Source organism: Lethenteron reissneri, chromosome 44 (genome assembly GCF_015708825.2).
Source record: "Lethenteron reissneri isolate LAM-NWPU_2019-01 chromosome 44, ASM1570882v1, whole genome shotgun sequence".
Lineage (NCBI taxonomy): Eukaryota > Metazoa > Chordata > Hyperoartia > Petromyzontiformes > Petromyzontidae > Lethenteron > Lethenteron reissneri.
Genome location: NC_083822.1, coordinates 12812167 through 12839691, shown reverse-complemented (window position 1 = coordinate 12839691; position 27525 = coordinate 12812167). Strand labels below are relative to the sequence as shown.

At 51.0% G+C, this 27525-nt stretch overlaps 1 protein-coding gene across 1 annotated transcript; it reads left to right on the top strand.

Annotated features, from left to right (window-relative positions):
* Positions 1–115: 115 nt before the first annotated feature.
* LOC133353459 (IgGFc-binding protein-like) lies at positions 116–27525 on the top strand. The gene is made up of 34 exons (XM_061569723.1): positions 116–280; positions 1254–1450; positions 2770–2931; positions 3603–3741; positions 4552–4723; positions 4956–5097; positions 6006–6170; positions 6505–6545; positions 6691–6815; positions 7694–7985; positions 9033–9262; positions 9364–9478; positions 9577–9751; positions 11050–11342; positions 11966–12165; positions 12772–12922; positions 13643–13734; positions 14156–14302; positions 14404–14714; positions 15212–15474; positions 16642–16850; positions 17824–17962; positions 18323–18549; positions 20382–20638; positions 20831–21111; positions 21648–21862; positions 22557–22692; positions 23321–23505; positions 24332–24435; positions 24519–24821; positions 26053–26149; positions 26292–26484; positions 27180–27252; positions 27432–27525. The coding sequence occupies exons 1-34, from the start codon at positions 116–118 to the stop codon at positions 27523–27525; spliced, it is 6090 nt and encodes a 2029-aa protein (XP_061425707.1).

The window sequence follows — 27525 nt, the reverse complement described above, 5'->3', positions numbered from 1 at the left end:
ATCCGGTCCACGTGGAACGCGTGACGGCTCAACCAATGAGCGCACGCGCGGCCGTGATGAAAGGCGAGGCCATAAAGCACCGCGCGGGGAGAGGCTCCGGACGGGATTGAGCATTATGACGCAAGTAGCCACAGCGACGTGGGCGTCTTGTGTCACGCTCACGTACACCACCGCCCTTCTCGTCGGAGTCGCCGCCACGGCTCACGGCCGCGGCTACTACGGCGGGACCTTGCACTGGGAGGCAGACGATTCGACGCCGCCTCTCGAGGGCTTCGTGAGAGTACGACAACGTCGCCCACTCTTCTGTCGTGCTGTGCTGTTGCTGTAGAGCAAACCGCTATCGGTGTTGCATTGAGGTGGCTGAACCGGGTGATTTAAAAAAAAAATCCTTTATATTAAGTTCACTTGCTTGCTTGCGCGCTTACGACCGTGCAAATCTTTCGGTCGTTTTTTAACCCACTTCCCGTGATCCAATCGAGCTGACATTTTCCACACAGACTCGTTGTACGTGACAATTAATTTTCGTGAGAATTTTTTGCCAAAATTTTACACTGTTTAGGGAAATTAAAAAAAATATGTAATTACCAATTGCTTAATGCTGGCAGACAATCATCTGACCCATAGGTGGCAGCCATCTCAAGCCAGAGGACGAGAGGACTCTAGCCGCCACGCATATAAAGGATTTAGAGTGAAAAACTTAGTTTTTACGGGTTAATTTTTGAGGAATGGTGCCTCGCTGGGATGAGTCTTTCCGTCGTGCCCGTGAACTGGGCATCAAGGTCGTGCTGCGTTCCACGGCTCCGTGCTGGGTGATCGTAGGCTGCAGTGGAGCTGCGCGGCCTGAGGCCATCGGCCCCGCAAGCGTGGAGGGGGCTCCGTCTCCTTTTGTGTAGACATTGGTACAGACATGACTCTTACACATGGAGTGGTGGTGAGAACTCACGCACAATACACGAGTGTACACACTCGCCAACTCGTCAACAAGGTGGTCATGGCGAGGCCCTGCAATTGCGCCGCTGGCTTCACTGCTGGCGGTAGGGCCTCGACAAACTCGAGGGAGCTTTGGATGTCCTCGTCTACACTGGCTAGATGTCTTGGAAGCCGCCAGAGATGATCCACACTTCACCCTTTCTTCCGTTTATCTCTGAACATTGTCTTAGTTTCTCGTGCGCTCCCACCCGAGTATCAGCACGCCCCTCCCCCCTCTCTTCACACCAGAGCACGCTACAAGATTGCCGTGCGTGTGTGCGCAGATTCGCATCGTGTCCTCCCTGGCGCTGCACTCGACGGCAAACTGTTCGCTGAACAAGACCTGGAGCTGCCCGGCAGGGAGTGCTGAGCCGCAGGTGCAGGGAAGATACCGATGTGCCGGGGCCAGCGAGGGCGATGGCTGGAAAATGTTGACGAGCAGCTTCACGATGTTAACCAAGGGTGGCACGGCTGAACACCGGTACGTGTGCCACGTCTCGTTGTGCCAGTGGTGCACACGCACGGCTCCTTTGTCAGGCCACTGATGGATAAGTCTCGGCTAGCCCCCGCCCTCCCCCCACGTCCTTCGTGGCCGGCTGGGATCTGCTGACCATGCTTCACCGTGGGGGTTTGTGAACTCTGTGTGGAGCATTAGACATTGAGCACAGTACTACAGTGCGGGGTTTCTGTTTCCTTCTGTGGAGCACAGCAACAGCCTGTAATGCCGGTTTAGGTCATGGAGGTCCATTCCAGCACTATCCAGGCATCGATCCTGATTGCCTTCTAAGATCTCACCATCATCGTGCTTTTAACCGCCTAGTTATGTGGTCCTAAGCCACACCACAACCAGGACGCTTGGGAACTCGAAAAGGTGCAGCATGGGGATGTTTGGCCAAATGTGTTAATGCGTTGAATGCTGGCGGAAACCGGAATGCCCGAAGAGAACCACACCAATAAGAGGGGGAGGGGGGCTTGTAACTCCATGCTCCACACAGGGTTAAGAATCCGTTTGTGCGGCTGCCATCTGGCCGCCCCTAACTTCCACGCCTGCAATGAGTGACAAGCTCAAGTTGTCTCCCATCCAAGCATTGACCAGCATCGTTTCCCTGCTTGGCTTGCGAGATGACGTTCAGGCGCTCTTGGGAGTGGTGGGCAAATGTCAAGGAGGGCTACAATCATTGTTGTCGAGCTGCGATATGGAGAACCGCAACGACAAAATTGGTTTTCATCTGGTTGGTAATATTTTAGACCGTGGTCTTGTGTCTAGTGCGCGTATAGGAGTAATAATGTTGGGATGTTGCGGTGAGCTCGTTAGACATTGTGGATACTGTGTACCAGCAATCTGATAGACTGGCTGGATGTTTCAGCCCGCATCTATTTAACAATGCCGCTCGACATCTTTTCCCCCATGTAACAAATAAGAGATGCGATGCATTTCGATTTAAAGCTTTCGTGACTGCAGGGATTCATCTTCTTGGTTCTTTCGGTAAAGTCACGTAGAATGGAAATAATAAAATAATAAAAATAAAACATAAAATCATTCTCACGACGTTTCGGCCACAACGCAAGCAGCCGTCCTCGGGTGAAGAACAGGTCTGTCGAGACGACAGAGTCTGTTCTGTTCTTCACCTGAGGACGGCTGCTTGCATTGTGGCCGAACCGTCGTGAGAATTATTGTATTGTTTTATTTTTATTATTTTATTATTTCCATTCTACGTGACTTTACCGAAAGAACCAAGAAGATGAATCCCTGCAGTCACGAAAGCTTTAAATAAAAAAGTGGTGCATTGTCGCGCACAGGTCTTGCTGTTGGTGCAATGCGTCGCTCGTAAGCGCGACGGAGACGAAGCCTCCCCTCGACAGCTATGGCTACTTGCTGGCGTCCAGCATCGACCCGAGGACCAGGAGCGACACGAACCAGTCCAACAACTCCCCCAAAGTCGCATTCCCCCCTCTACTCCGGTAACGCGCGCCGCGCAAACGCAGTGAGACTTTGTGGAGGAAAGTCATTTACGAATTTCACCGTTTCAAGTCCACACTTCACGCCAATTGTTGATCGCGGGTTTTAATTTTACCCCACCCTGGAACTTGTGGCTCGGTGCAGGTTGAGGACACAAATGTTGGGCAGGACCAGTTCTGATATCCCTTGCCAACAAATATTAACGATCCCTAAACTGAGCTCTTCATTTGACCAGGTAAGGCCCAGGAGCCATGTAGCTCGCTTTCAGAATCGACCTGACGACAAATGACAGCTAAACGAAGTGGCTCGTCTCGTGAGAATGTAGAGCATCCAAATAATCTAAACGCGTGATGTTGATTCGAAGTGTGGAGGGGAAAAATCCAGAGACTCATCCACAGAGATGTGCAAACTCCAAATATGCAGGCATCGTCAGGATTGAACCCACGACCTCCTGTATATCAGGCGAGAAATTTTGACTAAACTTTCGTGACTACAGGAATCCATATTCTTTGGTTCTTTCGGTAAAGCCACGTAGATATAAAATAAAACAAAAAATATTTTATTATTTTTTACAGCATTACTCGTGCGCGCGTGTTTTCTAATCGCGCCTTGTGTCAAGAGTTTCGATCCTGCTGACGCCCCCCTCCCCCTCCCGCGTGTCCGTGGCGTGCAGCGTGAACGGCGCCTGCGAGTCCGAGCAGCGCGTCGTGGCGTCTGACGCCGACGGGGACCGCGTGAGGTGCCGCTACGCACGCGGCCCCGAGTGCGAGGACGGCGGCTGCGGCACCTTCCCCAATGCTCAGCTCTTGGAGGCACGTGGTACTCGCGTTTTCTTTTGGGTCCATTGCTTAAACGCTGCCCATTTTGTGTTTCTTGGGTGTCAGACATTTGTGACGATGTGTGACGAGGGGGTGGGGTTTGAGAAATGTGAAGTCACATCAAAATGCGCAACTTTAAATAAATATAGAAAACGTTCTACTTACTTAAATCGACTTAATAAATTGTTTCTCCAACAACAGTGCAGCGCCACATTAAATGCGCACTACAATGACAAGAGTTTAAAGCGATTTGAAGCATGTTTTATTTTTTGGGGGGGTGGTGGAGGGGTGTGACTTGTGACGCCGTGTGACGAGGGGGGGTCAATCCTCCAAAATCTCGTGACGTCATTTATGGACGGTCCCTTACCCCTTTTTCCACGTTACCGCTGAATGCGCTCTCTATTGGTGCTGGCACACCACTGCTGATTCAGTCGGCTATATATTTGTTTAATTATTTCCAATGTTAATGTTGGCATAATTTGAGAAAAAGCTAATGCTATGACAGAAGGCGATTTTTATGTACGTGGTGACAAAAGCGTAACGTGTCAAACAAAAACAATGCGCATCTCGTGAGATGCAGACCAGAAGAGTGATCGGTTTAATTGTTCTATGCTCACCGCATTGTTTTTAACCCGAGGCGATTATTTCTCTCGCCCCCATAGTTGTGACTGAACCGGGTGGCCTCGTTCGTCGCACCGCTGTAGTCCCAGCGCCTCTTGTTGTTAACGGGCTTTCGCATGGCCCCCATTGTCACGTCGTGTCAGCCCCCCCACCCCCCGGTGCCACGCCCCCCCCCGCCCCTAGGATCTGTGCGTGTTCAGGTTTGGGGGGCCGACGAGGGGTCTCCCTCTCGCCGGGACGTACGGCGTGACGGTCGTGGTCGAGGACACTCCCGCGTCCACCATTCACCTCGACGAGTCTGCCAAGGGGCCGTACGACGTGCTGTCCTCCGTGCCGCTGCATTTCACAGTCGTCGGTGCGTCCGTGTGTCCCTCTGCAGGCTGCCAAACTCGCATTTGTGGCTTTTTTGGTTCATATTGGCTGACAATTCTTTGGTAAAATTGCCACTTTTTTAAAGGGGCAAAATTAACATTTCGCGAACTGAAATGTGTTTTTTTTTTTACAAATGATTTGACACGCTATGGCCCAAAGGAAATTAAATTTTTAATGATTTAACACGAAGCATCGTTCATCCTTTTGTCCTCCAGTCTCATACTCGGGGTTCCCCTGCACCTCGAAGCCAGCGTTCGTAGGCTTGACGCCACTGCCGGGGGCCTCCTTGTGCACTCAAGTGGGCCGCACGCTCAACGTGCCCATCAACGTGGTGACCTTCCAGACGCCGCCGGCGGAGTGAGTTCCTGCGTTGGTTGATTACTCTGCAAGTGGTTGCGTAATTACAGTACTTGCATTCGAATCAAATGCCGAAATGTGCAGTGGACACCTACAGGGCTCTCTGCCCATGGACCGCGAGGTTGATGCTAATCATACGTGCGCGTAACTAAAATATTAGAATGCACGCGTTTTAATAAGTGCTCCCTGCCAGCGCTGCATGCGTGCCCAGTGCCATGTGCCTCACGAGGAGCAGCGCGTAGCTTCGGTAACAGTCTGCATAACAATTCTGCGACCAAAATATGCAAATATTTCAGCTGTTGGGGTAAAGTAGTGGCACGTTGCACTACGCGAGCCCAGTGACCTGAATTTGATCCCACAGCCACAGGTCCCATCAGTGGTGAAGCGATATCGGAACTGGATTCTGGCAGTCTTTCTCCCTTCCCCTCCAACTTCATCATCCCACTGACTTGTGTGGTGAAGTATGGTCAAATAACCCCCACAAGTGGTGACACGCGGTTCTGTGCCTCCACATTTAAACGTGTTTATTTGGCCCGCAGCCCCGTTGGCTTTCCAGACCAATAGGATCCAGCAGTGTTTGTGCTGAGCGAGAAGACTGGACCCCGGTCTCGACATATTCCCTCTTCAACAGCCAGGCTTGGTCAACAAAGCCGCTGGGGTTACCAGATGGCTATTTGCAAGAGGACTTGATTTGAACTACGGTGCCCTGTGTAACACAAAGCAATCCTCGTGTTGTATACATCCACGTGGCACTATGGGCAGTAGGGAAATGGAAGCGGAGCAGTCTCCTACGCATTGGTCAGGGAAGCCAATGGGTTGATGCATCGTGACATTTTGTATTGTGTAACGTGGACTGCTTTGATTGGAGCGTGGGGCCGGGGGGGGGTCATCTTTGTGTTGTCTTGCAGTGCTTCCATTACCCACGTGGTTGTCTATGGACAAGACATTCTCACTGGCAGTGTTGCCAGAAACTACAAGGACCCCAGCTTGTTCCAAACGTACCTCAAGTGGAAGATCGCCTCCAATGATGTGGGGAAGCACTTGATCTGCTTCTTTGCGGTGGACTCTGCCGGGTCTGTTTTTGGATATTTTGACTCGAACCCAGCACCGTCATACACGGGCTACTGCAGGAAAACTCGCGTCGGTGAAGTTTAAAGAGGTGTTTTTTAAATGGCCAAGCAATTTTCGAGATGCTAAAATGCCTAACGTCTCAATGTAAATGTCTTAATACTCAAATCTTAATCCAGGCATCGTGATAAATAATGTTTACACAAAGCCAGTAGCCGTGATGTAATTTCAAGCATAGTGGCAACTTCATGAAGTAGAATTCTTGCCATTAACATTTTGAAAATTCGTATTTGAGTTGGTATCCGTTTAACACGTTTCCTTTTTCATTTCCAACTGCAGCCAGCAGAGTGATTTGAGATGCATCACGGTGGTGGTGTCGGGTAAGCTGGGTTTAAAAAAAATATTTTAATAATATGGTTTTGTAAGGAATTGCATAAAAATCATTTGTGCTTTTCTGCTGAAGCCTAATTTTGACCATTGTATATTCCAGGTTGGTGAGTTGTCGTGTTTCTTTTGCTGTTGCAGATTCATATTTGCCCTTTCAACGAATACTGGAAAAACTGTCGCCACTGGCACCTGTCCAGATGTCCATCAGCAGCAATGCCACCTATGCCGATACGGTCACTTTCATCGTGACCTTTAGCGACCCGGTAAATATTTACACGTTGACATGCAATGGCACCTCTAATTCTCCTAAGGCAAAACATTGTCACGCGTCCAGTTGTAGACCGCTAGATTGTGCATGTGTACAGGCTTTTGGTAATCTATTGCTGAGCTAGATGGAGGTCTTCCCGCATGGCCCTTCTGTCTTGGGGATTTTATCACGCTGCTGCATTGCTGGCTGGTGTGGAGTGCCGAGGGTCGGGACTGGTTTAAGATGCATTGCTTACCACTGATTTTAGCCATGGTTGCCAATCGAACTCTTGCAGCTGGACATCTGAAAAATAGCTTGATAGGTCATCGGTTTCCTGTTCCAGTCTGAGTAAAGACTCCGATTTTGATTCTGAGCGGTGCCCCAACCACGGTCAACCTATGCCCACCAGTTATAGTTTAAGGGTGTAACAATGCAACTAAATAATTCTGGCACTATTTAAGCTCACGATGCATTGTTTATACCATGCTTTGCCGTGTGGGTTAGTGAAGACATGGTGCACTGATAATTTTAATTCGCACGTAGATTGAAGATGACGGAGCATTCAATTAACAATTTATGGAAATGTATACACTTGATTCGGAATTGGGTAGTTCACCAGGATTGCTTCAAGCAAGCCTGACTGCTGATGAGAAGCCGAGTGAAACCGATCCAAAGTTTCTTCAGTGTATACATGTTAAACTTTATTTTGCACTGTACATAGCCAACCGTGCTAATCGGAGTTGCGGGGGAAGGATGATGAACCAACGAATACTGCAAGTATGTCGTCCTTGGAAATCTGTAGCAGCTGGATGTGTAATAATAAATAAATGTTTGTGGAGGGACTGAAAGGCGAGGGACGTGGACGCGGATGACCTTTGCGTTCATCTGTCGCAGGTCGTTTCCACCCTCGATGCCAGGGCCCACGTCCGCTTCTACGAGGTGGAGAGCGGCCGCCTCGCGCACCGCATCAACGCCTCCGACTGCGCCAGGGTGCGGGTGAACCCCCACGACGAGAGGGAGCTCTCCGTCAGCACGCCCCCGTTCACGTTCCGGGGCGCGACGCGCTACTGCATGAAGCTGGATGGGGCCGTGGTGCAGGGGGCCGTGGTGCAGGGGGCCACTCGCGTCGACTCTGAGCCCCACGAGGAGTGCACGTGGATTTTCTTCTTTCAGCGCATCGTGTTCGGTACGTGGCGTCTGTTGCAATCGTCTGCTTCTCGGCGTTTAATTTAGTTTTGTCAAACTATTGTGAGCACGCTCCCACGCCCACGTGTATGCATGTGTGCACTTTTTTTGACACTGTGTAACCAACTGCAAATTGGAGGTGCTGCACACGATATGTAATCGCGTCGGATTGCACGCAAAATAACTGAGGATGTTACCAGGAGTCTGAGTAAACTGTTTTGTCTGGTGGCTTCCATACGCTTCAGAGGTTATATATCTTCAATGATGCATTGAGTTTGTTAAATACAATAGATTGTCCATATGTTCTTGATGCCTGCATACACTGGTGTATTCGGATAATACTTTGTAAGTGTTTAATGGATTCGTCTGACCCTTGTGGTCGTGTTGAAAATAAAATTGAACATAAGTTGTTTTTTGCAACATGATTATGGTTGGCACAAGACTTAAAATTCAGTTGGGTTGTAAACTTGCACCTTCTCAAGCAAGTGGTTCTTAACCTGGGGATATGTGAGATGCCCTTTCTTGGGGGTGCGAGACATGCCAGATTATTTTAGAAGGTAAATCATCGAACACAAATTAAGCATGGACCCGTAAGTACAACTACTTTGCCATCAAACAGATGTATTTATTAACATTTTTACAATAGAGAACGAAAGGGATGTGCAAGGCTCTAAAGGCTAAGAACCACTTCTAGAGAGTCTGGCCAGAGTGGCCGAGTGTGCCAACTAATCTCTCCATGCACCTCCGATTAGCACGGCCACCCACGTATGGTGCAAAAGTTCTCCATGCATACAATCCATAGGGGGGGGGGGGGGGAGCTTCCTCCAGTGGAGGCTGATCTGCCAGCAGTGGTGAGAGAAACACTACTTGCATGCCACGAACTGCCTCTCCAATTGTTGCCTTTCGATGCATTGACACCACCATGGTGGGATTTATTGGTCATGGGTCATTTCGGCGCGTTTTGTTCACGTAACCTTGACCCACTTCTGGCCGTTGTCTCCCTGTGCGTCTCCCCCCCCCCCTCCCCCCGTTGTTTTTGCATCCACAGCTTCGGGTTGCGGTGGCGGCGATCCGCACTACAAGTCCTTTGATGGTCTCCGCTTCGACTACATGGGGACCAAGCCGTTCCTGCTGGCAGGAACGTGCAACAAGACGGCCGACGAATGGGCTGTTTATGCCAAGAACGAGCGCTGGGGAACACAAACCGTGAGCTGGACGAAGAAGGCGTGGATCTTTGTGCACGGATTTCAAGTCGTGCTCGACAGTTCTGGAGCATGGGTAACGACCAGTTTTTTTTTTAACGCAATGTTGAACATTTTGTAACTTCACATTGACACTGACCCGGCTCTCTTAATGGCTTGTATACTGTCTTTTGTTAGGTGAACGATGTTGCTGTGAATATGCCATACAGGGACCCGTTGTACCAATTCCACATCTTCAAATCGCAAAACGATCACGTGCTGAGGACAAACCTGGAGTTTTCGGTGAAATTCGGTAAAACTGTTTTTTAAATTCACGTGTAACCTGTGCACACACCTTGATAAACCTGCTTATGACGCGGCGAATAACGTTTGTCTCGTTGTTTTCCGCAGGCGATTCCCGTGTTGTCGTCGAGTTGGAAAACCCGGTCCGCTACGGGAGTATGACGTGCGGTTTGCTGGGTAACTACGACGGCAGCGTGGCCGATGATTGGACCGCCCCGGACTTTAGTGCCACAACCGGAGCTCTGTTTGGAAATTACTGGATCGTGGACTTTTTGGGGGAGAGGTGCGTTTGCTCTGTTTATGTAAGCCTCGTGAGAAGCGGACGAGGTAGACTATTCGGCAAACTTCACACCTTGTGCCAAATTGCATGGGTGGGTCTACTTTTGAGGTCAACAATGATATACATGTAATAACGTTTTGTAACGGCAGTTTAACACTTAGGCTTTCGACCAATATTATCCATATGAGGCTTTTTTGGGTTGGATCGTGTAAATGTGTCATTAAACCCGCCACCACTCGGCGCAGCCAATTGGTAAGGCTTGTCATGTAAACAAAACATGCCAATTGGTTACTCGTTCACCACACCGGTGTTTTTGGAGAGTAAACCCACAACATTTACAATTGGAGTACAACGTTTCACCTTGTAATTACAACCAGCATCATCAGGCGACAGCCAGATTTGTAGAGCCAAATGTTTCGGTCTTAAATAGAGGGGGTGAATGTGGTGTCGTCACCGAGCCAATCGGGAGGGGGGGTGTTAATGTAGTTGTATAAATGACAATGGGTGTCTATTGGTTTGGTTATTCAGTTCTCAACATTTGTACACTTAGTCCTTTGGGTGCAAAAACCGCAATATGTGTTATTGGTGGCTTGCAGTCAATCACCATCGACATATGCCGACCTGTGTGTGCACACAGTTGGTGTCTTGACATGCTTCTGAAGCGCACTAACGTGCACCTGGTGTGGCTGGTAGTGTTCATCCACGGTTAGAATTTGGGCCCTTGCGCAGTAACCATGATGAAACACTGCGTCAGAACGGTAGATGTGAAATTTATCTTAGGATTTTGTCATACGTGTGCACGTATGTTGAACTTCTTTCGCACAGTACGTTAGCCAACCGCTCTAGTCGGCGGTGCGTGGGAAGGATGACGACACTCGACAAAGCCGTCCGCACGCTCGTGCCAGTTTAGCCTGGCACGGCGGTGGGCGCACATACCGGTCATCCAGGGTTGGTGGATTGCAGAGACATGCTCAACTTCCCCCCCCCCCCCCCCCCATGTGTGTTGGGTGTCTCCTACCCTGGCTGCCCGGCAGAAGGTGTTAGACCAAATGGAGTCACCCACTTTTTTTGCGCCATCTTATTGGGTTTGTTACACCCCCCCCCCCCTGCACTATTTGTTTTTCTTGGTGCTCTAGTTTTTCTCCCGCGTAATGAACACTCGGGAGTTGGCGAAATACGGTGCACGGCACATCGCCACGCTGACGGTGGAGACGAGACGATGCTGCCGTTCGCCATCTTCCCAACACGTCGCGAAAGCTGCATTTTTATTTTCTAATTAAATATTCGTATACTTCCCCCAGCGGGCTTCCAGACGACGGGTCGTCGAGCCGTTTTGGCCAGCAAAGAGCCGGCACCTTGTTCGGTTCTGCCGACGCGTGCAAAGAGCTTGACGCCGGAGAGTCGGGTCCCCTGGCTGAGTGCAGCGCGACGGTGGCCATGGGACCCTACCACGCGGCGTGCGTCTACGACCTCTCTGTGGAGCACCTCATGGACATGCACGCGGGCCTCTGCCGGGCCCTGCAGGCCTACGTGGACGATTGCTACGCGGCCGGAGGACGCGTCAACGCCACTTGGCGGAACGTCACTGGCTGCAGTGAGTCTGTCGGATGCGTGGCTTCTCCCCCCCCCCCCCCCCCCCCCCCCCCATTGTTTGAGACGCAGTGATGCAGGGCCGCACACGAGGATGGAAGTTGATTTTATTCTCTACACTGGGGATTTCTTCATTTCACATCCTTGCAATGCACATCGCAACATGCTGACTTTCTGGACGGTATAACCAGGGGCATGACGGTATCGGCAGGCGGCACGCTGGACTCGTCCGAGCAAGGGGGGGTGGGTGGGGGGAGCATTTCCTTTTGGAAGGTGGGGGAGTTTGGCCAGCTCTGTTCTCGGCTCGTGTATTCAAGACTGGTTTAAGGTTTAGGAATGGACCCCCCCCCTTGTACACGTGTGCGTTCTTATTGTCTGAGCTTATAGTTCAGATGCATCAGTGCTGAGATTGGGCCTAATAATGGGAGAGTGTTGGGAGGGATGCTTCCTGATTCTTCCACGAACTCGATATGGTGTTCCTGGCTGCTATATTGAGAGTCCTAACCAAAACGTTCCGTCTGAACGCTGGTTTTAAATACGCAGTAATTATCCGATTTTTTTATTGCATCGCGGCATTCCGCTGTTGTCTCGTGTGCCCTCTACACCCCCCCCCCCCCCCCCCCCCAGTGCACAGCTGCCCCCCGACATCGGTGTACTCCACGGTGGCCTCCGCCTGCCCCGCGTCCTGCGGCGATCACAACGCCGAGCTCGGTTGTGGCGACCCTCCCCGGGAAGGCTGCGTGTGTCCAGCTGGGCACATCTGGGACAAGGATTCCTGCGTGCTGCCTTCTGAGTGTGGATGCACAAGCAGTGGGAAATACTTTCCGGTGAGGATATAGATTTTTCTTTGCTACTGCCACTGGCTGCTGCCCGGCAGTTACCGCACTCGAAGGGAGTGATGCTGTAGAGGGTCTTGGACCGCCACGTTCATGCTGGCCCTGCCAGACACGAGGTAGCGTACGCATTCGTACCGCTGGGTGGCCTGAGCTCTTCACATTCATGATGAGCAGCCTTGCCATTCTTATTATTAATGTAAAGAGTGATGTTCAGTGTTCGCCCCTCCCGATTTAGCGTTGGCTACTGTGCACTAGGTTCTACCCACGGTGATGTACATTTCATCGTTTCGTCGCCAGTTGATTTTAATATGGGGAAATTTCTCCCATCGGTCATAGCAGGAATTGTTACCAGGTTGGAGGTTGCGCCTGCCTTATCTCTGCCAATCTGTGTATGCTGCTAATGGTAGGGCTTCATTTGCCCAACCCACTCGTCTTGAGTGGCTATCACACCAATTGCGCATAAAGAAATCGGAATCCCGAAAACTTTGCCACGGCAAGTGGTGCCAGCAATTGGTGCCACTATCGTCTCTGGGTTCATGGAACCACAACTTCATTACCGTTGTCCACCCCATTGCCTCCGCGCGCGTGCGGTGTTAGGTGGGCGACTCGTACATGGACGGGAACTGCAGCGTGCGGTGCACGTGCATGAGTCTGGACGTCGCCTCGTGCCAGCCGTACGTGCACAACGCCACCACGTCCTACTGTGGCGTGGACGCGGACGGCGTCCATGGCAGCCATCCCAGATGGGGTAGGGCGCTGCCCCAATCGTTGATGGCGCGAGAGCTCCTCGTGCCCTTCCACGACGGCCCTGCAATCCGACGCCTGTGCTAGGCCATCGGTGGGGGGGGGGTGGGTGTTGAAATGTCTTGTTGGTGTGCGCTGACTAAAGATCGATGTCTGGATGAATGGGCACCACAGTGGTGTTAATTTCCTTGCTTGATATGCAGGAGGTCATGGGTTCTATCCTGACCTGCCGCCTGCTGTATATTTGGAGTTTGCGTGTCCTGCCTCTCCCCGTGGTCGCGTGGATTTTTCTCTGGGTCCTCCTGTTTATTCCTCTACATTTAGAATCAACATCATGCGTTTTGGAGTATTTGTCTGCTACGTTTCCACATGATAAGCCACTGAGCTATCATTTGTGGTCAGGTCGCTTCGGAAAAATAACTGTATAGCTCCGGGGGCCTTTCCTGGTAAAATAAAAAGTGGTTTAGAATATGGTGCTCGCGAAATGTGGAGTGTCGGTGTCATCTACAAGCATTTGCGTGTGACGTCCGTTGCGCACGGCTCTGCTGTTGGATTGGAGAAAAAAAACAGCCCGATGCCTCATGAACCGTGCCAGGCTGGCACTCTGCACAGGCATGGCTTGAATCTGCCAGTAGAAGACTTCCTGTAATTGCATTGAAGATGCCAATTGTCACATTTAAAGCTGCCGTCTCTTGTTTCCACTGTCCTCCCCCGCTTGTGAAAGCCACGTGTTACGTGGGAGGCTCGAATCGTTTCAAAACGTTTGACGGCTATCCGTACACCTACCAAGGGACCCAGCACCTCGTCCTGGCGAAGGTGAGGTGGGTGACGTGGCCTCTTGCTCTCGGTTTGCGGAGCCAGTGCTGTTGGGCGTGGCAAAACGCCACGGCCCTTTTATGGAAACTGGTCAAATGTTGCAATTACGTGGCGCAACCTGTGAGCCACTTTTCAAAAATGCAGATTTGTACATTTTATTGTTTTGTAGATTGCCATTGTGGCCTTTATTACGCTGCAGGATTGTGTGAGATGGTGGCATTGTTGGTGGATTTGTGTGGGAGAGCGTCAGTCCTGGGAAATTCTGGCTACAAATGAACCACAATATCTTGCCTGATCTCGTCACGAAGCGATAAAACCATCACGCGAACTCTGGTCATCCTCGCAGCTCTCCTGGAAATGTTTTCTCCTTTTGTACATTTACTGTGCACTCCATCCCAATTCTTTTTTTCTCTTCCCCCAGCCATGTGGTTCTCAATCTGGGGAGGCGTGGAGTGTGCTCGTGAAGAGCAAGCCCTTGCTTCCCTTGTGGACGGGCTCCGAGCTGCTGGAAGTCCACGTGTCGGTCTACGGATTAACGTTGAAGTTGTTTCGTTCTGGTAATTTATTGGTGAGCATCCGTCCCTACGACTAATTTCAACGCTTTATGTTTCGTTTACTGTGTTTCAGTCTTCTAAATGTGGCGATTACCCTTTCGTTTTGGCCCTACAGGTTGATGGCATGCCCACGGGCGTTCCGTTCATGTACCCGAGCAGAGATTCCCACCTCTTGGTCGTAGCGAATTCGGGCAGCTTCTTAATCCTCGACACTGCCGCCGTGCTTGGCTTGCAAGTTCACCTCGACTTAGGGGCGGGGTACGCGTACGTCAGAGTGCGCACCTCCTACTGGGGGCGAGTGTGCGGCCTGTGCGGGAACATGAACGGCGACGCTGCCGACGACTTGAGGCTGCCCACCGGAGCCATCGCCCGCGACGCTGCGGTCTTCGGCGACGCATGGGCGGCGGCGGCGGTCGATTGGAACGCGTAAGGAGGGGGGGGGGGGTGCTTTGTTTTTGGTGCGTGGTGTCGAACGCTCGTCCTCGTGGATGCAACCGTTTGCGAAATTTGTGTACTTGAATTGGTGCTGAACTTAAAAGGAGGGGGAGGGGGGCAGGGTGTGATTGCCAACAATGTGTGACGTGCAGCCCTGCAAGGTTTTGCCGTGCCACTGCAAGTGAGCAGGGCCTCGGCCTCCCTCTCGGCAAACCCCTCCCAGTCGGTGTTTTGGCCGCGCTCTAAAGTTCTGGCCATAAGGTCTTGGAAGAGCGCGTGACCGCACTTCACCCCCCACCATTCTACTGATGGGTGGGTTGTGGGCAGGCAGGGGTGGTGGTGGACGAGGTTTAAAATCCCATGGCACCATCGATTCAACTGTCGATTCCGGCGAAGCTCCATGTTAGAATTCGAATTGTGCCCCCCAACTGTTGCGCCGCCGTGGTCGGCATTCCCCGTAGCTTGCGTCCGCTCGATTTTCCTCGCAGTGGCTTTAAACAAGGAGCGCCGAGTGCAGCGGTGGTCGTGGACGCGCGTCTCCTGAACAACAGCTGCGCGAGGCTGCTGGGCGATGCCGTGCTGAGACGGTGCCACGGCGTCGTGGACGTCGTCCCCCACTACGACAACTGCGTCGCCGACCTGCCACTCGAGCCCGCCGTGCCGGCAGCCTGTCGGGCGCTGGCGGCCTACGCTGCTGTCTGCGCTCTCGCCGGCGTGCCGCTGTGGGACTGGAGGGCGAGCACTCGCTGCCGTAAGGGTCAAGCGCTCGCGCGCCTCGGCATGAACGAGGTTCGGTTGACGTGAATGGTGTGTGACGAGTTCGCTCTCCAAGGTGAAGCTGCTGCTGGGAGTTCTAAAACGGTTACAACTGGCGGGTAGTCGCGTTGTGGGGCTGTGCTGGTGATGTCGGGTTGTGCCACGTGTTTTGATGTTGCCGTGTGGTGGTGTGCATTGTTACGTCTTCATTGTTTACTCCACGCGCTTGGGAGCTTCTGTTGCAGTTCGGTTCGTTGACCTCCTCAGTGTGTCCGGATATGATGCCGAAACCATGTGGGGGGAAAAACCCCGTCGAGATTTTCAACAGTCTCAGATTTAAGGGATCTGTTTTAGAAGTGGAGGTTGAATGGGTGGGATTTTTCCAGGAGATTTTGACGTTGTCTAAGGTTTGCTCTGTTAAGAAGAAAATTACTGCCACATTAGAGCATTTACCTCTTTTAAAATACATTGACCTGTGGGAATATTATGCCAAGTATCCTCCTGGAGGGGCTCTAGTTACAGACGGTAGAAGAGGCCTTTCTGGCAGCCGTGGCATTAACAAGGAATTGTAGGGCTACACTGGGGTAGCGCTACATTTGTCCTGCAATGAAAGCTGCCCCTGCTGATAAATATAATGGTGACCAGAATGGCTCTTTATGGTCAAAGCAAATCTACTTTGGGGACACCCTGTTACAGCCTCACAGCTGTTCTCTGCTGTCCGCCTCCTTGGTGTGGAACTATCCCCTTTGCACGTGCAACATCAAATGTGCTCGTTGCTACTTTCAAGAAACGTCTAAAGGCCTGTCTGGGTCGGCTTTCGGTCATCCCTGAGCTTGGCTCTGCGTCTCCTGAGTTGACTTGCCTGCAACAATCTGGCATGTTCATACATATCGTTGCTATTATTATTGTTTAGACATAATAAAATTACCTTTATATTGTCTAAACCTCTTAATCGTCATATTTTTAGAATGGCGTAGAGGGCAAGTGTGTAAATTTGCGAGCAACATGCAGACATGAAGCACTCTGGACCGACTTTGATCTGCCTGACACCTCGCACGCGAGTGGGGGGGGGGGATGGAGGAGGCTTTACTTGGCCCCCGCGCGCTCCCTCTTGTCAAACGGCGACCCTTGACCCCCCCCCCCTTGGTTTGTGTCTCGCCAGTGGCCCCGGCGTGCCCGCAGAACAGCCACCACGAGACGTGCGCCGTCTCGTGCCCTCCCACGTGCACCGACCTGCAGGCCGAGAAGGACTGCGTCGTGAAGGCGCCCTGCCTGGAAGGCTGCACGTGTGACTTCGGCTTCGTCTGGAGCGGCGGTCGCTGCGTGCTGCCCGATCAGTGCGGGTGCATCGACGGCGCCCGCTACTACGAGGCGAGATTGTCGGTCAAGAAGGGGGTGGCTCGCGCCACCGCGGGTTTACGCGGTTTGCGTTTTTTTATCTCTTTAAGGGCGCTTGGAATTCCTTCCCGCAATTCTGCTCCTTATCACCTCTCGGTCATTTTCGATGTCCTGCTGTGGGTCTAGCCAAGTGGCAGCTGTCCCAGGTACATGCAGCAACTTACCTGTGATTGTGTGTGTGTATATGAACTTCTTCCACACATTACATAGACCAACCTTGCTAATCGAAGGTGGGTATTAGGCTGCCAGCGGGGGGGGGGGGGGGGGGACGTCGCTAAATGCGAGTTTTTCCAATGGGGTTGTGTGAACGTTTTACAGCTTGTAGCAGTACCGCAGTGACCCATGGCTTGTGGGCAGTCACTGGAGCCTGGGAAGGGCCAACTTGCTGCTCTAAAAGCTGTTATGCAAGTTAGATAATTATGAGAAACTGTCGAGCGATTTAGTCAGCAATGGCCTCTGTGCGTGAACAAGTCTGTCGGAGGACTAACGCGACAAATATTCGTAATTAAACGTCGACCAAAGTCCTTAAGCGTTGCTACGAGATGAGTGTACCGAGGGAGACGACCATGATCATTGCTTGTGTACGAATCTGGAGTTCGCCGCTTGGCATACTTGTTGATTTTGGGGAGGGAGTTGATGACGAAGGGGTGGACTGCGTTCGTTGACTTCAAGAGCTGGATTTAATTACATCTATGCACAGAGCCGTGACAAATCCTTTCGATTCGTTGTGGAGCAGCCCAAGATCGACTGTCAAGCCGTATAACACCCTGGCGCTTTACTTGAAGGAAGTTTGGACAATGACATAATTGTAACTGATAATCCAAGATCATTAATGTTCATTTAATTTAATCAACAGTCGGGTGTGGAAAGGCAAACTGGATTCTCGACGTCTGGTGTAGAAACCCACGCTTTGTAGACGGTTTCCTCGTTTGTCTGTTTTTTTTAGGTTGGATCCACATTTCGCAACGCCAACTGCACAAGTTTGTGCAAATGCACACCAAGCCGCAGGGTCGTGTGTAGCCCGTTCCCTTGCGAGGGCTTCTGCGTCCTTAAAGATGAGAATCGTTACTGCGTCCCGAAGAAAAGTAAGTCTCTTGGAATTTTGCCTCGCTTGATACAGTAAATCTAGCTGTGACGGTCCCACCTGATGACGGAGACTTGTGTTGCCTCCGAAACGTGATTTTTATTTTATTTCTATTATTATAGCTATTTTATTATTTATTTTTATGATGTATTACTTAATATTTATTTATTTTTACCTACCTGACTGAGGCATATGATGGGGGGGGGGGGGGGGTAAGAATATCACAACCAGAAAAAATGGCATTTGCGAAACTGACATCGTGAGAAACGTCATTGAATTTTATTTCACCATCGTGAAAAAAATTCCATTGCGGCAACATCGGGAGGAGCGTCCTTTTCATTTGTATCCGACAACCCTGCAGAACAGTGCCACACCGTGGGTGACTCCCACTACCGCACCTTTGACGGGATGACATTTGACGTCCACCACGCGTGCAACTACACACTGCTCACTCTGCTGTCCAAGCCGGGCTGCAGCGTCGTGGCCAGGCTTGAGCAGAAGCCGCTTTCCGCTACGGCCTCCACCGTGGCCTTGTACATCACGGAAGGAGCGGACACCATCACCCTGGCGAGGGGCACTGCCGTCTACGTAAGTAAAACGACATCGTGGTGAAGAGATGCCAACTCCCTCGCCTGGTGTGCCGGATGTCGCGTGTTCGATCGACGCCTGCTGTATATTTGGCGTTTGCATGTTCTGTCCGTACTTAGCTGTGGCAGGAATTGAACCCTGGCTGCTGGGTGCATGGCCGAATGCAGCAACGATTGCGCAACTTATCCACCCACTTCTATATAGGGGAGGTTGTTGTACATCCACCAGAAATTGGAATATGGCAGTCGAGATGAAGGAGGTGCTGAGGGGAATGTGGCTTTGGGAGGAAGACGAGCATGGACTCCCATGTCCCTCTTTGTTTCCCTCTTGTCCCTCTGTACGTCTGCATCTGTATTGTTACGTCTAACGCTTCTATCTGTCGCTTTGTCCTACGGAGCATTTTGCTTGCGTGAATTTTTTTTTTTACCTTAAATTGAACACTGCCAATTCTGGCTGTTCAGATTGTGGTGGGGGTGTGAATGGAGGAGCCCAGTCTTTTGGGCCCAAGTTACTCCGATTGGATCCCTGTCGACCTTGCCACTTAAGGTCGCCTATTGAGAATGCTGCTACCAAATTGGATGTTCAAACAACATTTGACCTAGCAGAGCTAAAATGAACTTGTTTTTTTTTACGGAACGTGATGACACTTTTGTGAGAGCCCAAAGCTGTTGTCCTCGACTAATCCCCTCCACCGTTCCGTGAAGGTGTTCGGTTAACACCCACCGCAAATTCGCATGCAACAAATTGCTCGTTTAGAATCTAAATCGTCAATGATTTGTCACACGTTGTCCACTATTAAGCATCCTTGAACAATGATGAGCCTTCCTTCTTAAATGCAGCTCCTGACCAATTACTATATTGATTGGTAATCTAGCTTAACCCGACCCATCTATATTGGATTCGTGGCTCAATTCCCAAAAGATTCCCGTGGAATCCTTGCTGCTGTCAGTTTGGAGTCGGCACCCCTTGGCACCCGAATTCCCCCTCCAGCAACTCTGACTGGGACGAGAACCCCCTCCTGACCGGAGAAACCAACTGCAAGATGATTGTCAGTGTTGTGGATTTGCTCTCCAACACAGCGGTGTATACTAGTAACGAATTTGCATGTGCTGGTTATGTGACAAACGTTACTTATTGGCTGTGGGGAGTTTAACGACATTTATGCAATCTAACCCCCCCAAAATTAACTTGGGAAAAATTAATTTTGGTTTTATTTAGTACAAAAATGTGAAGGGTAACGTGTTTTTCTCCCTCCACTGCCAATATTTGCCAAAATAGGCAATTGGAGGACATTTGTTTGTTTATAGATGCCCCCACCCTCTTCCTGATCTCTTATGACCTTGAATTTTCCTGCAAGTGATGGCCTCTGTACCTTTTTAGAGCCAGTGTGCTCACATTGTACCTGGTAAGTGAATTGAGATTGTTGGCAAAGATGTGGAGGCTTAAACTGTCTTCTCCCTGTAGTGGGGATGTGTCTATAGATCGATTGTCGTATTTTCGTGCAATTTCCTTTGCTCGTAACAATTTTACTGACTGACAGCGCAGTACACGCTGCAGATACAGTACACGCACAAACCCCGGTGAGGTAAGATGTCCTGTGCTTTTATCCGGAATGACTTGTATCAGAATTCCCACCACCAATGTCATGTAAGCGTGTTGTGCTCGTGTTAAGAACTGTGCTGCTAATTCGGCTTCTATTCTCATTATCCTGAGAACACATTAAGGATGCCTTGATCCGGCTTTCAAACTTGTTTGTCGTTGGCTGCCACATCCATTCTGGTGAGTGAACCTGCATGTAGAGTTTGTAATGGTTTCTGTTTTAACTTTGGCAGGTTGACGGCATTCGAAGGAACCTCCCTGTGGCCACTGCCTCGTTTGTCGTCCTGGAGAGCGCTGGGCACGTGGTCTTGTTCAGCATCGCGGAGCCGTACCTGGTGAGGTATGACGGCAGGGGCACGGCCATGATCGAGGTGCTCTCTCTGACCAACCGCACCGGTGGATTGTGCGGCAACAACAATGGCAGGGAGGACGATTTCGGCGACGTGGTGGCGTTTGCCAACAGCTGGGCCGCTCCTCCAAATAATTCCAAGTAAGTGCTGCTTTTGATTTATGATATTTATAGTTTTTATTCGGATCTTGTGGGAGATTTTTTTTTTTAGTTTGGTTGCGTGTCCACAATGCAGCCTTGTATGGATAAGGCAAATGTACCGGTAATTGCACTGTGCACTTGGGAAATGTTGGCGGGGGGGGGGGATGCCCTACCACGTGGTCGCTGTTGCAGCTGTGATCTGAGGAACTCTGCGGCGTTGGGCACGACGCCCCAGTGGGCGGCTCCAGCCGCGAGCAGCGGGGCCTGCTGGGTGCTGACCAACCCGACGGGGCCGTTCGCCGCCTGCCACGCGGTGCGCTCCCCCGCCTGGTGGTTCCAGAGCTGCGTGGCGGACGCGGCCCTGCCGGGCGGCCACGAGCCCACGGCGGCGTGCGCCCTGCTGCACGACTACCATGCGCTGTGTCGCGAGGTCTCCGTCTACGTCGGCGAGTGGCGGGCAGCCGCTCGTTGCGGTGAGCGGTGACGCACCGATTTGTTGGAGGTCGTGGGGCTTGATCCCGATGCTGACGCCTGCTGCTGTAAACATGTTGTATATATGGCATTTGCATGTTCTCCCCTTGGTCATGTGGATTTTTGCTCTCAAGGGTTTTTCCTATTAATATTCGGCTGCTCTGAATTTTCACGTGATACCGATACGCCACCTTGAGCTATCACGTATTGCTTAAGAAAAGCGCTTGCTCGGTGAGCCTTACGGGGTGAAAGTTTTTGGTTCACATCGTGGTATGTATGAACTTCTTTTGCACAGTACTTTGCCAATTGTGCTTATCGGAGGTGCGGGGGAAGGACAAAAAACGTAATGGTAACGTTGCTTTAGACGGCACTGATCTAACTCGTCCGAAGTTGGGGTGAGTTCTAAAAAAATGTAGGGTGCGGTAAGCGCTCTGGGACACACCAGACCATAGCAGCTTATACACTTCAGGACCCTGGAGGTTTTTAACGGGGAGTTTTATTTGTCCTTCCAACATTCTGCGTGTTCTGCCGTTTGCAGAGCTCGCGTGCCCGCCCCACAGCCAGTACACGCTGTGTGCCCAGATGTGTCCCCCCTCGTGCGCCACGGCTGACGAGGAGGTGGTCTGCGACTGGCCCTGCGTCGAGGGCTGCCAGTGCCACGTGGGCTACTTCAAGCACGACGGCGAATGTGTCGCGCAGGAGGACTGTGGCTGTGTCGAGGAGAGCAGCGGCGGGGGCTTCTTTTACCACCCGGTGCACGACTCGCGCCGAACGTGGTTGACGCCGCTCTCGTTAACCAGGGGGGGTGTGACTACTACTACCACTACCCCTGCACCACCAATTTTAGCACGATTGGCTACGTACGGTGCAAAATAAGTTCCACATCTAAACTCTCAATTTCCCACCCCTAGGAATTTACCCCCATGGAGTGGAACTAATGCAACGCGAGGAGGGCACTCTATGAATTTTTTTGAACCTTCTCGTGGTGTTTTATGTCTTGGCCGAGGCTCTTGCCGTGTGGACCAGTCTTGTCAGATTTCACCGAGCTCGAAGCGAGTTTGATCCCGGTGCTAGTATTTGGATTGTGGTGTAGCCAGGAGATGGTAGCGTTCTACTCTTCGGGAATCTTTCACTGCAGAGATGGTGGTTTGTGTGCGTGGGTTTATCTCCAGGTGCTCTGGTTTTTGTCCCGCATCCCAATTTGTGCTCTTGAGAAAAAACATCCCAATGCAATTTGTGCTGAGTGTAGAGACTTGGAGACTTTACTAGATATAGCATTATTTCATTATTTTCCAAAATTCCTTGTGCAATAAATTGTTTCTCAAGCATTTAACTGGAATATTGCTGCATTTTAAAAAATCACAACGTTCTTTAATTTTAAAGAATAGTCAACTTTGGAGTTGGTTGACAATGTTACCCTTGTTGCATTGACTGCCTCCGTGAACAGATCAACGCTGAGTTTTACAACTCCAACTGCTCTCTGCTCTACACGTGCCAGCGCAACCGGACTCTGACCAGCGCACCCACCGTCTGCCCCGCGTCGCAGTGCAGATTCTCCGATGGGGCTTACCGCTGCGAGCAGGGCAAGTCAACTGTCCTATGCATCGAGTCGAGGTTTCCTGCTCATGAGCGTTGAGGGCAGTACGTGCTGTACTACAGCCCTGGATCCAGTGCTGGTGGATATTTCACATTCTGATGGCTGTGGAGAGGGGTCTTGTGACCTGCGGGTCTCCAATTGTGAACAAACCTTCGTCTCAAGTGTCACTTGATGCCTTTCAACAGCCCCAATAAATTAACAATAAAATCAATACAAAATTTTTGTTTTCGCTTTGGCTTAAATTCAGCCCTAGTAATATAATGTTGATTGACAAATGATGATGCACCTCCTCCCCTTTGTATGCACATTTGTGATGCTTGTGCGTTTTTTGACCACCCTTAACTCTGGCTACTTCCGTTTGTATAAAGATCATCCGCGACTTTTTTTTGCCACTGCCGCCTTCTGAATATAAACTTCTTGGTATCAATTCCAACGACGCCTCCCTTTTGTTTTGTAGCACGCACGTAGAGTGCATACCGCTATTCGGAGATGGCAAATAAAAAACCCTGCAAACGATCGCTGGCACGTGGGGGGAGCGCGTGGTGCACGTGGGGGGAGCGCGTGGTGCACGTGCGCGCGCTCTGACACCGCGTGGTTCCCCTGCCCCTCCCCAGATGGCCGCATGGAGGTGGAGTGCCGCGATGAGCGAATGGTCGCCAGGATCCCGAAGGACGTCCTCCTGGGACACGGCGCCGCCTCGCTCAGGCTGCGCACGCAGGCGGCGGGCTGCGCGCTGCGGGACGATGGGAAGTTCGTCACGTTCAACGTCTCGCTCGCCGGTTGCGGGACCGACTTTGAGGTTTGCGCGTTGGGAGGGTTCCCTCGGCCACGTTTTGACGAATTGGGGAGTGTGCTCTTCACGTGGAGTGCTCGTAATGGACATGCTGTTCGATTTGTCAGATTTTCTCCTTGGTCAAAGATCCGTTTGCCAGGCTTTCCCTTTAGTGGTACTCTGCAAAAAGTAAAATTATATTGCTCGTGGTGGTTGCAATTGTATAGATTTTTCCATTTTACCAATTTTGAAACCAAGTTGTGCCACCGCAACCTGCACTGTCGAGAAACAAAGATGTCCATTTGGATCATTTTAGCGCCACAATTCATCCCGTTTGTGGAGAACAAATACAACGAACTACTTCCAGTGCACGTTCTGAAACTTGTAAAAAATTACACTCAAAACCAAAGCCCCATTCTATTGAGTTTTGTTTTGGTAGCCCTTGAAGGCTGAGACTTGTTAGCGTACTACACTTGAACCACCCCTTTTTTTTCCCAAGGTGTCTGGAACCCCAGGGTATTGGCAGTGCTGCCCCTGTGCTCTACCTGACTGACCTCTTGAGTCGTCTGACCACTGCTAGGCACCAAGCCACATAGGACGAACAACGGTTAACTCGCCCAGTGGGTATCTCGTGGGCCTGTTACTAACTTTGATTGTTTAATGTTTTCCTGCGTCTACTCTGGCCAGGGCAGGGTTGAACTTGGGCTTGTGATTTGGAAGGCGCGTCCATTCTGCTACCTATGTCTGACATTTTTTTCCCCTTGGCATAATCTCCATTTGGGCTGGAAGTTCTGTTTTTGTTTTGTAAAGAGATTGGTGGCATTTGTTTTAAAGTGTAATTTTTCTTTTGCAGGAAAAGGAAAGTGACTTTGTGTTCACACAAACTGTAACCCTTGCGACTGCCGATAGCAGCATGGTCGTGACGTACGACTACATCAACATCCTCGTCAATGCAATGTGAGCGTTCACCACATCACAGGTGGGGTTGGGGTAATATGTAAGACTGATTTGAATCCAAATGGAGTTTTTTTTTTTTGCAGATGCAAAATTCCGAGGTTCAAGTTGCTGAGTCAAGGTGTCTTCAAGGCGAATTGGTCTAAAATGTCCTTGGAACAGATCGCTTATGCACGCCTGGATCTGAAGATGGATTTCTACATGGATGCACAGTTTACGGAGGCTCTCTCTCCCAGCCAGTACCCACTGAGCGTGTCGCTGGGCCAATACTTGTACCTTCAGGTGTCGATCAAAAGCAGCCTTGACCTCGCGCTTTTCACCATAGACTGCTACGCTACGCCCACCAGCAACTCCCAGGACTTGGTAAAGCACTACCTCATCTCTGATGGGTGAGTTGGAAATGTCGTTTTTTTGCACGTGAACTTTAAGCCGTATAAGTTGTGTAGCCCCCTGGAATTGTGGCCGGCTTCTTGCCGATGGCAGGAAGGGAGGAGCCCCGTCACTCGAAGGCGCTCGATGGAGACCCGTTGTGGGGGGTATGGTCGCCTTCCCTTCAAAACTGGCCAGACGCTTGTTGCCCCGTCCTCGCAGCAGCGAGCTGTTTAGCCGGCTGTCGAACAAAGATATGCTGGTCACCGCATCGCGTGCACTTTTGATAGGAGCGTCTGTAGCCCGTCTGGAACGCTCTTCCGATTTTATTAGGAAGCTATTGGAGCCGTGCACTTTTAAATCGTCTAGATGAAGACACAGATTTATTTTATTATTTAGTTTAGTTGCCCCCACCCCCGCACATGCTTTAGCATGGTTGACTACGTACAGTGCGAAAGACGTTCAACATACACACGCTGAACGCAACCTCCTGATGCGTCTATCCGCTGGGTGCATAGGAAGATGTGCCCACTGCTTAAACTGGCATGCTTGGGAGACAGCCTGCTTATTCGACATCGCACAGGCAGTTAAACCTATGGCGGCATCCCGGCCTGTCAATCTGATGGTGACCCCTCCATCGATCTGCTGCTAGATGAATGTCTTTCCACTTTGCCCATGTCGGTTTGTTTGTGTTTCACCGTGCTGGTTGGGTTGTTTTAGCTCCTTGGCGATTGATCTCCTAAAATGTGGATTGCCACCGCCTGACTGGTTTTAAATTGATACACATGGAATTTGTTAAGTAACCCAACTTGGAGTTTCTAGGTAATAATGTTAAACGTCAGTTGGGCCCAATACCTGTCCTACTCGACCAGCTATATCATGCATGAATGATCTTTCGGCTTGTCATCTTAAATCTTGGCACGTCTCGATTAGACTGCGCATCTCGGGCGCGATTTTCTGACGTTTTGCACAATTCCTGAAGACGGTCCTAGCAAACGGAGTAAAAACGTTAGACATGATGCCGCCGATCATCGCGCGCGTCGCACACCGCGAACACGCTTCGGGCGCTGCACGACGGCAAGAAGAGGCCCCCTGCGCGTTGCTCTTGATGACAAGCAGTTGATGTGGCCGGCACCACTGCTGGAACTGTCCTGCATTCCATTTCATGGGTACTGCTTGGAGCTTTAGAGCTGCACTTGAGCCCGATTTCCCCTACTGCTGCATGGACGTTTTTTTTTATCTCGACCCCAGGTGCCTCGCCACGAACGTCCACAACCACACGGCCAGCCGGACGATGCAGCGCTTCAGTTTCAAAGCTTTCTCCTTCACAATGGCAAACGCACACCACGTGAGTGTCCTATTGGGGCGAAGATGTGTGTGTGTGTGTGCAAGTTACCGGTGAAATTGGTGCATCGTTACGCCATCTGTGTACATGGCCGCTAATCCTCCCCTGCCGTCTCCACTCCCCCCCCCCTCCCCGCACACTGAAGTTCTACGTCCACTGCTACATGTTGGTGTGCAAGACAACGGAGCTGGACTCGAGGTGCTGGAGGGGCTGCGTGACGCAGCAGCAGCAGCAGCGACGGAGGAGCAGCAGCAGCATCTCGTCTGTGTCCACGCCGGTCTACCTGCTCACCCGTGGTCCCCTCGTGAGGTGGAGTGACGAGATTCCTGCGCTGGAAGGCGAGTCGTTGTGCGCTGGGGACTTCACTCATTGGTTTCCATTCATACAGTGTGTCCAAACAATGTAGCCTAGTCGTTCTTATTGTCATTGCACCTTTTTACAATATTTGGGTTTTAATGGGCGGTGTCATTCACGTGAAACTGCGTCTCAATGTACACCACAAGGGCATGATATTCTTTTAGGAAGAACATGGGTTCTTGCAAGACGCGCAGCAGCACACCTGTACAAAAGTCGACTCGTAAAGGCCCGGAGTAAGCCAAGTTTGTTTTTAAATGGGACTTAACTAGTGGAAGGGACTTAAGTTGACAATTTATGGGAGGGGTGGGAGTGCATTGCACCCCTGGGAGTTGCAGATGCGAAGGCACGGCCACCCACCATCTGGCATTTCCATTTTAGGCTGAAATATCTCGTTCCAAAAACTCCATCCAGCAATTCCCCGAAAGAGGTTTTATTTGAGAATATAATAACTTTTTGGGACAAATCCTTCAAAACAAGCAGAGGCCAGCTGCTAGCAAGGACTGTTGCCCAAACGGGGCCATTGTCGGGAATGTTGTCATATTTTTTTGGTGGGGGGGGGGGGGGGTGGTGTATGGTGGGGTGCATTGATTACTACTGAATTGTGAAGTGCTTGTTATTATTTGTGCTTCTCCATCACCAAGGACATTCATCAAATTCTCTCCATCTCTCTCCCCAGGGATGGTGCACTTCAGCACGCCCGTTATGATGGTTGTGGCTGCTTGTGCCACCGCTCTGCTCGTGCTTGCCGTGTGCGTGATTAAGTTGAACTCTGGTCGTATTTTTTTCCCGTGCATGAGAAAATAAAATGAGGGGCATGACGAGGCGTTCGCTTGAATCCTTTCATTTCTGCGTGGTGGTTTTTGATTTCTGGTGGTGCCAAATTGCTCTCCAACTCTGCTTTGTGTAATGTCGTCTTTTGTACCAGCAGTGCCTCTGGTGCTGTTTCTGTCATGGACGCGGGTCAATTCAAAGGAACCCAGTGTGCGCAGACTAATAAACCTCAACCGAAGGTCGTGGGCTGA

Bases quoted from the DNA above. Each gene is read 5' to 3' on its own strand.
- LOC133353459 (XM_061569723.1), top strand. From the start codon at position 116: ATGACGCAAGTAGCCACAGCGACGTGGGCGTCTTGTGTCACGCTCACG. The intron at 2,932-3,602 runs GTAACGCGCGCC...CGTGGCGTGCAG, and splicing joins GCATTCCCCCCTCTACTCCG to CGTGAACGGCGCCTGCGAGT. The intron at 22,693-23,320 runs GCAAGTCAACTG...GCCCCTCCCCAG, and splicing joins GGCTTACCGCTGCGAGCAGG to ATGGCCGCATGGAGGTGGAG.